At 44.0% G+C, this 15,262-nt stretch overlaps 1 protein-coding gene across 3 annotated transcripts in view; it reads right to left on the reverse strand.

Annotated features, from left to right (window-relative positions):
• DRC11 (dynein regulatory complex subunit 11) overlaps window positions 1–15,262 on the reverse strand; it is a 146,868-nt gene that overhangs the window by 65,010 nt on the left and 66,596 nt on the right. For all 3 annotated transcript variants that reach the window (XM_077869338.1, XM_077869337.1, XM_077869339.1), the window contains 2 exons: window positions 8,333–8,458; window positions 1,590–1,665 (listed from right to left, as the gene is read on the reverse strand). In XM_077869338.1, the coding sequence (XP_077725464.1) occupies window positions 1,590–1,665; window positions 8,333–8,458 (202 nt within the window). The remainder of the gene's footprint in view (window positions 1–1,589; window positions 1,666–8,332; window positions 8,459–15,262) is intronic.

Below are 15,262 nucleotides of genomic sequence, written 5' to 3' on the forward strand. Positions count from 1 at the left end.
GGGGCACCTGCACCCCAGTGTTTATAGCAGCAACGTCCACAAGAGCCAAACTATGGAAAGAGCCCCGATGTCCATCGACAGATGACTGGATAAAGAAGATGTGGTCTATCTATCTATCTATCTGTCTATCTATCTATCTATCATGGAATATAGATACTAGATAGTATTATGCTAAGTGGAATAGTCAGAGAAAGACAAATGCCATATGACTTCACATACGTGGAATTTAAGAAGCAAAACACATGAACACAGGGGAAGGGAAGGAAAAATAAAATAAGATAAAAGCAGAAAAGGAGACAAACTGTAAGAGCCTCTTAACCCTAGGGAACAAAGGGAGGGTCGCTGGAGGGGAGGTGGGTGGGGGGATGGAGTCACTGGGGGAACCGGCACCAAGGAGGGCTCGGGATGGGATGAGCACTGGGGGTCGTAAGCAACTGATGAATCACTGAACTCTACCCCTGAAATTAATAATACACAATATGTTAACTAACTTGGAATTTAAATAAAATGTTTAAAAAAAATACTCTACCAGCACCTGCCATAGGGGTATAGTTTTGTTACTCACCCCTCCCTCCCGCCCCCCGCCCCGCACAGTTGTCCTGAAGATCAAACGAGATGAGCATGAGAAATACAAAGGCTTGCGTGTCTTGGGCATCTAACAACAGGAGGTCACTGCTTTGACCTTTCCCCCAACTACAGCGGTTGCCAAATCCTGCTGGGTCACCTACCCCCTGGGCTTCCACCCGAGCTCAGCACTGCATGCAGGGTGGGACGCTTGCCACTAGTGTTTGGTGGAAGCATTTTCGGTGGCACGTGGACATTTTCATTTTATACAGCGAGCATCTCAAACCTGAAATGACGCTGATACTGCTGCTTAGGGTGAGGCTCAATTCATTAGGGTAAAAACCATGAGTCAATGAAAAAATATGCCTGCTGCCCAGATAAGACCAGAATTAGGAAGGAAGGATACGCAAGGCGGACTCCACGTCCTAATCGCATATTTTAGGGATTACCGAAGAGTACCGATAACCAGGGTCATCGTGGCAGGTCATTCTGTGTTGGGATGACGTGGACAATTGTTCCAGTAAATTGTAATAGAAATGCCCGAAAGACCAATGCCTACACCTGCAGCTCTACTCAGATGATAGCCACGGTGCTAATTATGCTGAACAATGGACAGAAGAATCATGTGTGGGTTTTCAGGCACCTGTCTTGGTCTGACAGGATTAAAACATTTCATTGTCCATAAGGCATTGATTTATTAATTTAAACAATCCGGGACAATCCCTTTCATTCCCAGCAAGAGAATGTTCAGCTGAGGTCCTAGGGGTTCAAAAACAGAATGGAGGTTTAGATCACGTCCTCGTACTATTCATATCTGGCTTTTTTTTTTACTGATTCTGTGCCTTTCGGCGACTCAAAGGAATTTTAAAATAGAGACGGACAGAAGGTGCTGGCGATGAGCTGCACGTTTGCAGCCTCTCCTGGCTGAGCACCTAATTCTTCCCCGCACAGGCCGGGTGCTCGGGCCAGGGGTCACCCTGGGCGGACGGGTAACCCATTGCCTTCCCATATTCTCCTGCACCAACCTTTGTACACGTTGTTTCCTTCCTCCATCATGGGAAGGAACACACTCGGTGACATTTTCCATCCCTCATCTTCTTCCTGTTGAGGAAAAATGATATTTTTGTTGATTACAGGCCTACTTTGACCCGGATGCGACAGTTACGAGGCGCACACATCCTCATGCCTGGGCTGTGCCAAGGCACACGTGCTCTTTCTGGCTTATGAGCAAAGGTCCAGCCCCTGGCCACCCACCCGGGCAGGTTCCCTGCTGGCCAGTCTGAGCAGGGAGCGTTGTGTCCACCATCCAGGGCATGGATGGTTCTAGAAATTCAGCCCTGCCTGCAGGTTCACTGTGGCACCCCCGTTTCAGTTGCCTCTCCGGGGGTACCCCACACGTTGGGCTTGTCTGACAATCGGGTTCCTTCTTAGCTCTGGAAGCTGATCCCAGCCTGAGTCCTTGTAGGGACGTCAAGCTGGCTGGAATGTCAGAAGAGGTTGGAGGAGAGGACGTGTCTACGATGATGGCCTCATTCCTGAGAACAGCCTCTGGAAATCCGCAACGCGTGCTTCTCCCTCTTTGTGAAGTGGTACAAAGTTTAGTTTGCAAACCCCCTAAGATGGTATGAGAACGTGGTTGGCTCAGTGGTCCAGCGTGGAGCAGCACCTCCGTGGGCCAGGCGGCGGGAGGGGAGGCGTGGGGGTCACGGAAAGGCTGGGTGGCGCTGCAGACAAACGGCACCTTTTACAGCTCGTGGTGCTGGATCTGGGTGCCAGGCTCTTGCCAGGATTTAGCACGACATTAGGTGGACGTAGAGAAGACTTTAGGATTCACATGATCACGAGTTCCGGACAGAGACAATCCACCTAAAATAGGCCCAAGTGGTTCAACACATGGCTTGAAAAACAACAAAGAGAAAAGAGGTGCAAGGATGGATCGCATGGGGCTCCTCTTCTGGCTCCTAAAGCGACTGTCAGACAAGGGCTGTGACTTTGATACCGAAAGCACATTTGCAGAGATGGCTCTTGGCTGGCAGAGAATGTCCTCCTGACGCTAGCTTTCTTCTCTAGCATATATATATATTTAAATGATTTTGTTTATTTGTTTGACGGGGAGAGAGAGAGAGAGAACAAACAGGGGGAAGAGGCAGGGAGAGGGAGAAGCAGGCTGATTTGGGGCTTGATCCCAGGACCCTGACTGAGATCATAACCTGAGCTGAAGGCAGACACTTAACTGAGCCACCCAGGCGCCCCTCTATCACATATTCTTTTTTAATTTAAATTCAATTTGCCAACATATAGTATAACACCCAGTGCTCATCCCATCAAGTGCCTTCCTCAGTGCCCGTCACCCAGTCACGCCATCCCCTCACCCACCTCCCCTTCTGCAACCCTTTGTGTGTTTCTCAGAATTAGGAGTCTCCCATGGTTTGTCTCCTTCTCTAATTTTTCCCACTCAGTTTCCTCCTTTCCCTTATGGTCCTTTTCACTATTTCTTATATTCCCTGTATGAGTGAAACCATATAATGTCCTTCTCCGATTGACTTACTTCACTCAGCATAATACCCTCCAGTTCCATCCATGTCGAAGCAAATGTGAGTATGCATCTCTTCTGAGGGCTGAGAAATATCCCTTTGTGTATACAGACCACATCTTCTTTGTCCAGTCATCTGTCGAAGGACATCGTGGCTCCTTCCAGTTTCGCTCTTGTGGACATTGTTGCTGTGAACATTGGGGTGCAGGTGTCCTGGTGTTTCACTACATCGGTATCTTTGGGGTAAATACCCAACAGTGCAATTGCTGGGTTGTAGGGTAACCATCACATATTCTTAACAGAGGATGTCCTTATCTTTTAGAGATGGTTTGCAAACCAAAGATCCAAAAGAAAGATGAATTTTTTTTTACTGTTAAATTTCGAGAATTCTTCATATATTCTAGATGCAAGTCGTTTGTCACATCTATAGCTTGCAAATATTTTCTTTCAGTTTGTATCTGGTCTTTTCATCCTCTTCCCAGAGTATAAGGTTTTTTTTTTTTTTAATTTTTATTGTGATGAAGTCCAATTTATCACTCTTTCCTTTTATGGATGCTTCTGGTGTCAAGTGTAAGAATTGTTTGCTGAGCCCTTGATCCTGAAGATGTTTTTCCCTAAAAGTTTTATAGTTTTACATGTAAGTCCATGATCCATGGTGAGATAATTTTTATATAAGGTACAGGTAGATGTTCATTTTCTTGTCTAGGGGATAAAATGATTAATTTTTGGAAGCTCATCTTTATTTTTTAAAAAAAGATTTTAATTATTTATTCATGAGAGACACAGAGAGAGGCAGAGACACAGGCAGACGGAGAAGCAGGCTCCACGCAGGGAGCCTGATGTGGGACTGAATCCCAAGACCCTGGGATCACAACCTGAGCTGAAGGCAGATGCTCAACCACTGAGCCACCCAGGTGTCCCTGGAAGCTCATCTTTGAAAGTGTTTAGGGTGTTTCTATGTTTTTCCTTTACTAGTTCTGGTGAGGTGAAAACACCTAGACCAATCTCTTTGCTTTTCTCCTTCAGCATCTCAGAATAGAGGTCTCCAGATGGATCCAGATACAAAATTGAAAACTTTCATGCTTTCAATGTTAAATTGTTTGCAAAATTTTTGATGAAATGGTCAAATGAATGTAAGATTACCAGCCACAGTTAATTAATTAGTTAATTAAGAGAGACAGCATGAGTGCATGTGAGTAGGGGTGGGGAGGGAGGGAGGGAAGGAGAGAGAGAGAGAGACAGAGAGACAGAGAGACAGAGAGAGAGAGAGAGAGAATCACCCCACTCAGTGCAGGGCCTGACATGAGGCTTGATCCCAAGACCCTGAGATCATGACCTGAGCTGAAATCAAGAGTCTGACGCTTAACCAACTGAGCCCCCAGGTGCCCCCACAATTATTTTATTTTAAAATGTTGTGCACGATTATGGAGACCCACCATAACAGCCCTTTCTTTTCTCGGGCTGCCAGCCCCACCGAAGATTGGAAATCCAAGCAGGGACTGCAAAACTTACAAGTTCTCACCCCTAAACTTCATCCCAGGCATCTCCAGGTTCAAACGTCTCAAGACACCCAGGGGTACTCACTGATTCTCATAATTCTGAATAACAGCGTGTCTAAGGGGGGCTCGTGCCCGCTGCACTAGAGAGGTGCTTTGGGCAGGTCACTCTGACACACATTTATGCTGATAGAGGTGACCCCAGGCAAGGGTCGAAGTGCGAGGAGAAGCAATCTTAAAAGAGTGACGGTGGGTCTTTGTGAGCCAGGGACGGGTGTTGGTGACTATGAGCCCAGATCTTCGCATCACCAGCTGGATGTACCTTTCCTTCTTCATTACTTTCAGAAAAAATTGAGGGAAACAGAACTCAGTTGCTTCGCTCTCCACCTTGTGAATGATGTTTGGTTTTCAATGCGTCCTCCCATGTGGAAGGATGCAGACTTCTGAGGTGCTCCGACCCCTGGCCCACACTTGTCCTTGTGTGGGCCCTGGGCTTGCACTGAGCCTGCCTCCTGTCTCATGGTGGTCACCACCTGGACCTGTCTCCCTGCCTCGGTCACTTCCTCACCCACGGGCCATCCCAACGTTGGCCACAAACCACAGGCCTTAGACTACAACTCACACAACTCAGGTCTGCTCAAGTCACTACCCCCAGGATGACTCTTGTCTTCTCTGGAAGGTTCTGCACAGCATCCAAAGGCCCCATCCATGGCTGCTCCAAGCTTTCTTTCCCAGCCCCACACCACACACCCTCCCTGGCCTCTGTTATCCCTGCCCTGACATGGCCCTATGGTTCTCTGGCTCACCCATTGCCTGGAATACTGCCTGGAGTCCCCGGTCCCCGTCCAGCCTTCTGATCCCCTCACTGCCTGACCCTTGTCGACGCCCTGTCTTTGGCCACTTATGCTCACTTGTAGCCATCTTGCAGATTGATGAAGCTTGTCCTTGGGTGATAGTTTAACAAGCGTCTATTTTCCATTTATGGAGGTGAGTGGAAATATCCAGAGAATCCTCAGTTTTTTGTTAATATGAGGTCTTTCCCAAGTTTTCTGACTATATATGCACTGGCAATTGAGAAATGACCAAGTTTATAAAAATACCTGAAGGATAACCTCCCAGCTGTGCCACCGTGGGAAACAGGGTTGGGGTTGGGTCAGTATCTATGCAAGCTAAACAAAACTAGTTTTCTGTCTCCCCTGCATTACTCTTTAACCAGGGTGAATAATAGATGACATTTTCTTCTGGTCAAATAGCAATTCTCATACAAGGATTTGAATAGCTCATCTCACGAATGCTTCTGGAGGCTTTGGGATTGCTTCTAGAGTAAGACTTTAAAAAGTCAACAGAAAAGATGATCTGACCTCTAAGTAATGAGTAGGAACATAATGTGATGATATCAATTTTCATTAGAGATTACCATTTATTCTTTCATTGATTATGTTATCACCGTGTAGACTTGTACTTTTCATGAATAAATTCAGTTCTAAGTAACTCTGAAGGATTTAATTCTTCATTTGCAACTACTTCATAAATGCTGATACACTCAAACTTTGCTTTTTGTCCCAAACTGTTCATCATTAAATGACTCTTTAATAGCTAGTTAATAAAATACCTTCACTCAACAAAGACCAGATTGTGTAGCTGATAATTTCAGATTTTTTATGGAACAAGCTTCATTAACAGTGAATTTTTAATTAGCAAGTGTCAAACTCCCTAATGCATATTTAGTGGAAGAGAATGCTTAGAATAAAATTGAAATTCTTCCAATTGTCCTTATTCTTAGGCACTGCTTCAAAATTATCTTGCAAAGTGAGAGGAGGGCTTTAAAAATTAACCGTATCAGGTAAGCTCCCGTCTTATTTTTTTCTGCAACAAGTTAGAAGCATTGGGGCCAGCAGTCGGGCAACAGGTGGCCTCATGGGCTGGATTCCCTGGAAATGCTCAGATGGAGGCTGTGCAGGTGGTTTACTGGGAACACCACCCACAGGGAAGAAGGGAGACAAGCAGCACCGGACAGAGAAGTTGATGCAACTGAGATGTGATGTGACTGGATGTGAGCTGTCAGCTGACCCCACGGGGAGCCCAGGACCTAGAAGAACCATTCAGAGATGTCCCATGAGGGGACTGGGTCTTTGTACCCAAACATGGCTATCCCTGGATGCAGTTCCCTGGGCAGGGTTCTGGGACTTTGCATGGAGCGGCTCCTTTAGACCCGGAACAATTCCTGGGGAGGAATTAGGTGAGGGGTCAGCATGACACACTGGGTAGCTGGGGACTACAGTGGAGTGGGTTGTGTCCAGAGCGAGCAGTAAGAGGTCTCTCTTCTTTTGTTCACAGCAATGGTACATGGTTAAGGAAAGGGACAAAGACAGGTGGGGGAAGTTGGAAGATTTCTGCTTATCATGGTGCAGGAGGTGAGCCTTGCAAAAGGGGCAGTTGCCTCCAGCTGGGTGCCTGCAATAGTGCAAGGGATTTTTTTTTAAAGATTTTATGTATTTATTTTAGAGGGGGTGGGGAGGAGCAGAGGGAGAGGGAGAAGCAGATTCCAGGCTGAGCACGGAGCCCGACTTGGGGCTCCATCCCAGGACCCTGAGATCATGACCTGGCCCATTATCAAGAGTCGGATGTTCAACCAACTGAGCCACCCAGGTGCCCTCATGCAAGAGATTTTTAGCAAAATGTTGGCTTTCATCACAAAATGTTGGCTTTCATAAAAGCAAAATGTTGCATTTCTGTGGAGTTTGGGTGTTGCCATTGTATATCCACCATCCTCCTTTCTCCCCTGCTCACAATTTCTGACTCCTTGGTCCAGTCGCTTGTCTTTGATGACACAGCCTGTCTCGTTTCTCTCCCGGACGCACCTCTTGGAACACGAGGAGTGTGACTGCCACGGCCTGAGCAAGAGATGGATCTCTGCCTCTGGACAGAGTCACACACGGACATACCCCTTAAGGATCCATTCTTCCGAGTCGATTCAGGTCAGAGTTCTGGTCAGCTGTGAAGGAGGATCCGTCTGTGCAGAAATGCCTCTTGAAACATGATCATGCTTTAGGGTGATGCGAGCTTCCAGCCATCTCCCATGGAGGAGTTTCTGCTGAGAGAACGCTGTCCAGGGAGCGCGCACCTGTCCACGAGCTTGGAGGAAGACTCCTCCAGTTCCTGCCCCGTGACAGCAGCACCTGGTAAACCCACCGCCTCATCCTCTCCAGACTGCAGGAGGGGAGGCCTGGCCCAAAGTGACACTCTTTGAAATCTGATATCCTTTTATCCTTTGGGTAGTAAGAAACAAAAACTTCCATTAAAATACATCCAATATGTCAACAAAAAGTGATAAACTTGAACAAACACATTTTGGTTAAAGTAGTTAAGATTATGTTGACTTTGTAGTGGTCACCTGGTTTGCGAGCATTTTTTCTGATCTCTACCCTTGAGGAAAGAAGAGGGGGATCATTTATTTTGAGGAATAAAAATTCAAAGCTATCCCATATGTGAATAAATGCATAAAGTATCGAAGTCACGAAAACCACCTTTATGCTAATAGGTATTTATTATAAGTCACAGAGAAGAGGATGACCAGTTATCGAGGAACATAAAAAAATATTGAATAACAGTTGGTAGAACGGTTTCCTAGGAAACAAATGACTGCAATCTCAGGAGATTTGAGGCGATGGCATTGATTGAAAGCAAGAAATCCACCTAAAAGAAAAAAAAATTTCTTTTAAAATTCCAAATCCCTTACCTTGTTTTTTTCCTTTGTCTCTTTCTTTTCCTTTTCTTTTTTAGGTTTCTTGGGTTTCTTTGCCTTCTTCTTTTTCTTTTTGTTTTTCTCCTCCTCTTCTTGGGTTGCAATAATATCTTCAGTGACCTGGCAAGAAATACAAAATCAACTTCTCACTTTCATGGACCCCTATCAAGATGAGGACCCCTTTTCTGTCTGGAGGATGTATTTGTGCTGACCTGTCCTTGCTCCCTCCCTGCCCTGCTCTGGGTCTGAGGCCGACCCTTCTGGGGACATCACCTCCTGCCACCTGCCTCTGGTTGGATTCAACAGTGAGGCCGCAGTCAGATCTCGGGGTGGGGGCAGATGATGGGGAGGCTGAGGGAGGTTGGACATTTCTGAACCCAGCCCCCTCTGCCCCCCAATTCAGAGCTGCTCTGGTCCCCAGGGCTCCTATGAATATAAACATGAGGGAGGTCATGGCTTCCTTGGTGTCTCTGCCGCAGCCTGTGTGCCAGGCCTGCCCACGCCTCTTCCCCAGAGGAGCTGAGGACACCTTGTGATTCCTGCCTGGACTCTGTGTGACAGTTGATCTTACAGTAACTTTGCTTTCCTGTAAATGATCATGCATCTCTTCTCAGGGTTGCTTCCTTTCACCTGTGATTAAATCTGTATGTCCTGCAGTGACAAAATCCCACTTATGCTCCCCAAATTTTAAATATTTCTTAAGAAGTACCTGGTTCATATCGGATCAGCATCACTGGAGAATTAGTAAAACCATATAATGAAAACCATATAATGAAAAACCATATGATCTGTTCTGTACAAGGATGTTTGCTGAGCTCCCATTTGCTGTGGTGGGGAGCCATGACTTCTGGGAGATATGAGGGTGACGGTGATGGGACCCATTTCTTGTTAGACCCCGGGGCTCTGCCCATCACCGGTCATGTGACCAAGACAAGTAGCATAACTTCTCTGGGTTCTAGTTTCCTAGTTTCATTTCCTAAAATCAAGTCAGTGCTTCCATCCATTGGACTTACGGTAAGCCCAGCACGGTACTAAAGATGAACTCATCTACTGCTAAATGCGGCCTACGGATGGGAGCTGATACCAGCCCGTTTTATCGATAAGAGAAGGGGGCACAGAGACGTCAGCCATGTGGCCCAGGACACACAACTGGCCAATGCTGAACTGGGATTCGAACAGGTGCTAGCCAGGATGACCTTCACAACGGAGAAAGAAAAGATGCAAGATGCGGAATGACACACGTAAATTTATCCTATCGTACAAGATACATACAGTTAAATAGAAAAATTACCCTCTACGGTTTCAGGATACATATGTAATCAAAGAACAAAGAAATATGAAGGAATGACAAACACCAAATTCAGTGGTAATCCCTGGAGAGCAGAGTATGCAATGAAACAAAAGGGCTAGTATCCTTTCACCTTTACTACGTCGAACTAACCACCCTCCTGGGGTCAAGTCTACTTGTTACGGCTTATTAGTGATTTACTACCGCGCAGACGTTTATTTTCTAGTATTACATTTTTTTATATTTATACCTATGTTGTTCTTAGGAGCTTAGTTCGCACTTTAAAAAATATAACAGATAGCTTTACTGTGAACAGGAGCAGGATATTCTGGTCCCATCTGGGCTTAAAAACAACACTCTAGTCATTAGTCATGTGTCTCCTTTCCACTGTCCAGAGGCCAACCCATCCCAAGGCTCCAGTGAAGCTCTCGGTGGGGTGAGGCACAGAGAGGGTGCTGGCGAGGGGAAGAGGTGACGTATGTGTTGCGCACATTATTTGGTAATAAAAAGCGTGTCTTTAGATGGAATTAAAAGTCCCTTGTTCAAGTGGCAGTGTTTTCCTTGGGGATCAAGCTCACTTCAACTCAGAACCAAACTGGGGCTACTCAGGACTTTTATGTTTGGAGCATGTAGGGAGCATGAACATTTTTTTTTTTTTTTTGGCCCTTCGGATGTTTGGAAGCTTTCAGAAAAATATACAGACAATTTTTAAAAAATGACCTGATGCATAAAATGTGAGCAGCTACACACAAAAAAAAGGAATCCTCATTTGTGGCACAATTCAGCATATCTTTTAAAGCCTTCTCCATTGTATTACTTATTTCCTCTATATCCTGACTTAGTTTACTAAGACTTTGATAAATATATTCACCTGATCCACAAATTCAAAACTTACAAAAGAGCGTGTCGTGAAATGTTCTGCTCCCATGCTGTGAGCCCACCAGCAAGATCTGCTTTCTAAAGGAGCTTCAATACCTTGGAGGTGCTTCCAGAGATATTTAATATAGTTATATGCAAATATACGTGTATGCACACGCACACACACACACTCTCCGATGTGTTATGCTTGCTATTCACACACTTGAAAATAGTGTGTGGAGTTTGTCTCTTTTTTTTTTAGGCCAGTGTTGAATTTGTTTTGCTCTTGATTTTCAACTCTAGCAAAATCTTCCAAAGCACACAAATATGTGCACATGCATGCATACAAATACATGATGTAACCATCGATTGGTCATTTTATACCCATGTCAGTGTATCGTACACATTGCCCTTATTGTGTATTTTCCTCTTAATAATGTCCCTGGCCACTTGTCATAGCAGTACCTAAAGGGCTTCCTTGTTCTGTTTTTACGGGTGTCCCGTAGATTATCTGGCCATTCTCCTACCGGTGGAATTAGGTTGTTTCCAATCGTCTGCTGTTACTAATCATGCTGCACAAAGAAATGCATGCAAAAATCACTTTGCAGGTATGTGAGCATATCTGCAGGATAAATTCCTAAGAGGAGAACTGCTGGACCGAGGGTATGTGCAGCTGTAATACTGTCAAACTGCCTCCACTGGGCTGTGCCAGTTTACACTTTCACCAGCCATGCGGGCGAGTGCTTGTTTCCCCATATGCTCTGACACAGGGTGACACAGTGTGTGATGTTTGCCAACGGAACGGCTGAAGAAATGGTATGTCACTGTGGTTGTTTTAGTTCTTTTTCTTTTTTTAGATGCCAGTGCTGAATTAACTTTGCTCATGCTCTTCAGCTATAGCAAAACCTCCCAAAGTGAGAAGTGCACTATATTGCCCTATTAAACCAGCCACCATATTTTCAATAAACTGTGGGGGCTGAAGGCCAAATCTGGCCCACCACCTCTCTTCTTTCATAATGATTTATTATAATTTTATTGTGGCATATTTTACATTTTATACATTCACCCATTCCAAGAGTACGATTCAATCATTTTTAGTACATTTTCTGCGTTGCGCAGCCATCACCATATATCAGTTTTAGAACATTCCCATCACCCCAGTGTGATCCCTCGTGTCCACTATCAGTCCCTTTCCTCGTCCTTCACGCCTGGCCAGGCCATGGCTAATCTCCTCCCTGCCTCTATTTGCTTTGTCTGGACGTTTCCTGTAAATGGAATCATATAATGTGTGGTCTCTCATGTTTGATTCCTTTCCCTTTGCATCATGGTTTTGAGTCTACCCACGTTGTAGCGTATCTCAATTGGTGTTTCCTTTTTTATTGCCAAATAATATTCCATTGTCTAGATGCACCATATCTGCCTATCTAGTGACTGGTTGATGGATGGATATTTATTCTGTTCCAATTTTTTGGCTATTACGAGTAATGCTCCTATATTCGTGTACAAACTCCTTTGGGTGGACATGTTCTCACTTCTCTTGGATAGAGTACTGACAGCAGGCTGCTGCCTCATTTGGTATGTTTATATTTAACTTTAAAGAAATGGACAAGCCTTTCCCAAAGTGGCTGCGCCATTTTGCATTCCTACCAGCACCACAGGAGAGTTCCCCTTCCTCTACACCCACAATATTTTTTACTGCCTATCTTCTTGATTATGGCCATCCTAGTGGGAATGAAATGGTCTCACAGTAGTTTTATCTCCCGAAAGACTAATGATGCCAAGCATCTTTTCATGTGCTAATTAGCTCTCCTTTGTGAATTGTCTATTTAAGTCTTTTGCCCATTTTTTGATTGAATTGACTTTTTATTCAGATGCAAGAGTTCTTTGTTTATCCTGGATACAAATCTCTTATCAGGTATTACCCCAGTCTGTTTTTGTCTTTGCATTTTCTGGATGGTATCTTTTGAAGTGCAAGTTTTGAATTTTGATGAGGTTCAATTTATCAATTTTGTCTGTCAGTATAGTTTTAATTTGCATTTCTATGTGTGGGGTTGATCATCTTTTTATATGTCGAACATCTCTTATTATGTTTCAAACCCATTTACATTTTCTTTTTTGAGAGATGTCTGTTCATATCCTTTGGCTTTTTAAAAATATTGGGTTATTGATCTTTTTTTTAATAGAGCTGTAGGAGCTCTTTATATATGAGAAAAATGATCTCATGTCTGTGGTGCTTATTACAAGTAATTATCCTACTGTGTCATCTGTCATTTGACTTCACTTGGGGTCGATTTGCCATGCAGGTTAGAAAATTTTTGTGTGTGCCATTTAAAATTTCATTTTGCGCCTCTTATGAGCCCTGGGTTGTGCAACAGACATAGAAATGTCTTCCCACTCTAAGGGTATAGCATTTCTTCCTTGGCTTCTTCTAGGTTTTTTTGTTTGTTTGTTTGTTTGTTTTGTTTTGTTTGGCATTTAAATCTTTGATCTATCCAGAATCATCCTGGGGTGAGGTATAAAGAAATAGAGATTTACTTTTCTTTTTTTTTCAGATGACAATGTGGTTATTCTACACATTCCCTTTACCAAGAAAGGTAAGATGCCATCTTTACTATGTACTAAATTGACATATGTATTTGGGTACATTTCTTGATTTTCTTTTCTTTTCCACTGATCTGTCTTTATAGTGATTTGTCTGTGCCAATGGGTTCTTAATAGCATGGTTCAATACTTGGCAGGGCTAGTTCTTCTTCATTACATGTGTTTTCAGAGTTTTACTGGTTGTTCTTGTGTATTTGCTTTCACCTGAAGTTTAGAATCAGGTTGGTCACCTTCCATGTGGCCTGCCTCCACCCCCAACATAATGCCTTTGGTATTTTTGTTTGGATCATATCACACGTGCATTTGATGTTTGGGAGATGTGATGTATTTATGAGATGTGTGTGGAGTATTCCTACCCAAGAATACAGTATGCTTTTCCTTCTTTCCATTTGCATCCCTCACATTTTTTAAAGCTTTTCCTCACAGAGAAGACACATTTATTATTATGTTTGTTCCTAGATGCTTTATCTTTGTATTGTTGTTGCTGTTTGTAAATGGACCATTTTGTTGTATTTTCTATCTAGCTGTTGTTTGCACACATAAAAGCTTTTGCTCTCTGTAACTTACTCCCCATCTTCCTTCTCACACTCTTTAGTTTTCAGTTTATTCTCTTTGCTTTTCTAGGTGTAGAGCGTACCTATAAAGAGTGATCATTTTGCTTCCTCTGTTCCAATTTCTGTATCTCTATGTTCTTGCTCGTGTCCAATAGTGTTCAGTGGATCCTAGGGGAGAGCAGTAACAATGGCCATCTTTGTATCTTTCATGACCTTGGTGGAATGGTTTCTAGCAAATTTCATTAAGCATAATATTGGACCTTGAACTAAGAAATACTTTGTCATGTTAAACAACTATCCCTATCTTCTAATTTTTTCGTTTTAGTTTTTAAAATCAAGAATGGATGCTGAATTCGTGAAATGCCCCACCAGCATCCACAGGGATGAACTTATGTTTTTCTTTTTTTGGATCATTTTACAGGAAGCAGTGTATTCACAGACATCCTCAACCCTAGACATTCTTGCATTCTGGAATAAATGCCATGTGACTGCAGTGTTTTGCTTATTTAGTGTGCTGCTGGTTTTGGTCTGCTAATATTTCAGTTTGAATTTTTGCATTAATACTTGTAAGGAAGACTAATCTGTGATTTTATTTGTATTTGGTCTTCTTTTGGAGCATTGATATCGACGTGATTATGCTCACTTTGTAAAAGGTGTTTGTATTGCTTGCTTTTTACAAACATAAAGTTGAGTATTTATGTACATGCCATAATGGTCATGCTTGGTCTGTCTCTTCATCCTCCTGCTCCCACTAGTAACAATTATCATGACTTCCTTTGGGATTTCCATGCCTATTGCTGCAGGTACAGTACACGAGTCAGCTCATCTAAATCACAGACCCAGCGTGTGGGGGGACTGGTTCATCCTGCTATGCTGTTCGTACTCTTCAATCACCTGTCTTTACAAGTCATGCTGCTTTGTGGCCTTCTTTGTTTTATTTTAAGTATTAGCCAGACATCTTCATCTTCTTTTGTTTTTAGTAGACTAACCTTACCTTTGAATGTTTCTTGTGCACAATTCAGAAATTGCACCAACACTCTCAATTCTGTAATCATTACCTTTTCTAAACTAACACGGAATGCATTCGGTTTCTGGTCCTGGGCTTTCAAGACACAACTTGTGTCTGACAATTTAGCTGCAGGGACAAGACCTAACCATGTAAAAAAGAGAAATAACATCGAGTTGAAATGACAGTCACTCAGGAGAGGGCTTGATGAACTACCAAATGGTAGGGTGGACAGTACATGGTCACTGAGTTCTGAGGAGGACAGCAGTCTGCCAGAGGGTGGAGTGGGGGCTGAGGAGCTGACATCAGCTTCTGACAGGGGGCTGGGGAAAGAGCACGTCCCTCTAATCCTGATGGCTCACTCAGGGGTGCATGGGGTTGTGGGGGGTCAGGAGGCTGACCGTGGGGTCAGCAGTGCTGAGATGGAAAGACCCTGACTTGCAGCAGAGCTTTTACTGCTGTGTAGTGCTTCATGCTCCTTAACTAGTTCCCTCCTCGTGAACAGTAGCCTGCTTTCTTTGTCAATGCGATGAACGGGGCAGCCACCAACAGCTGTTTCAATCATCTACGGCAGGGGGTCGGTGAGCAAGTCATATTGCATGGGCCAAATCTGGCCT

The sequence above is a fragment of the Canis aureus genome, chromosome 24 (assembly GCF_053574225.1).
Source record: "Canis aureus isolate CA01 chromosome 24, VMU_Caureus_v.1.0, whole genome shotgun sequence".
Lineage (NCBI taxonomy): Eukaryota > Metazoa > Chordata > Mammalia > Carnivora > Canidae > Canis > Canis aureus.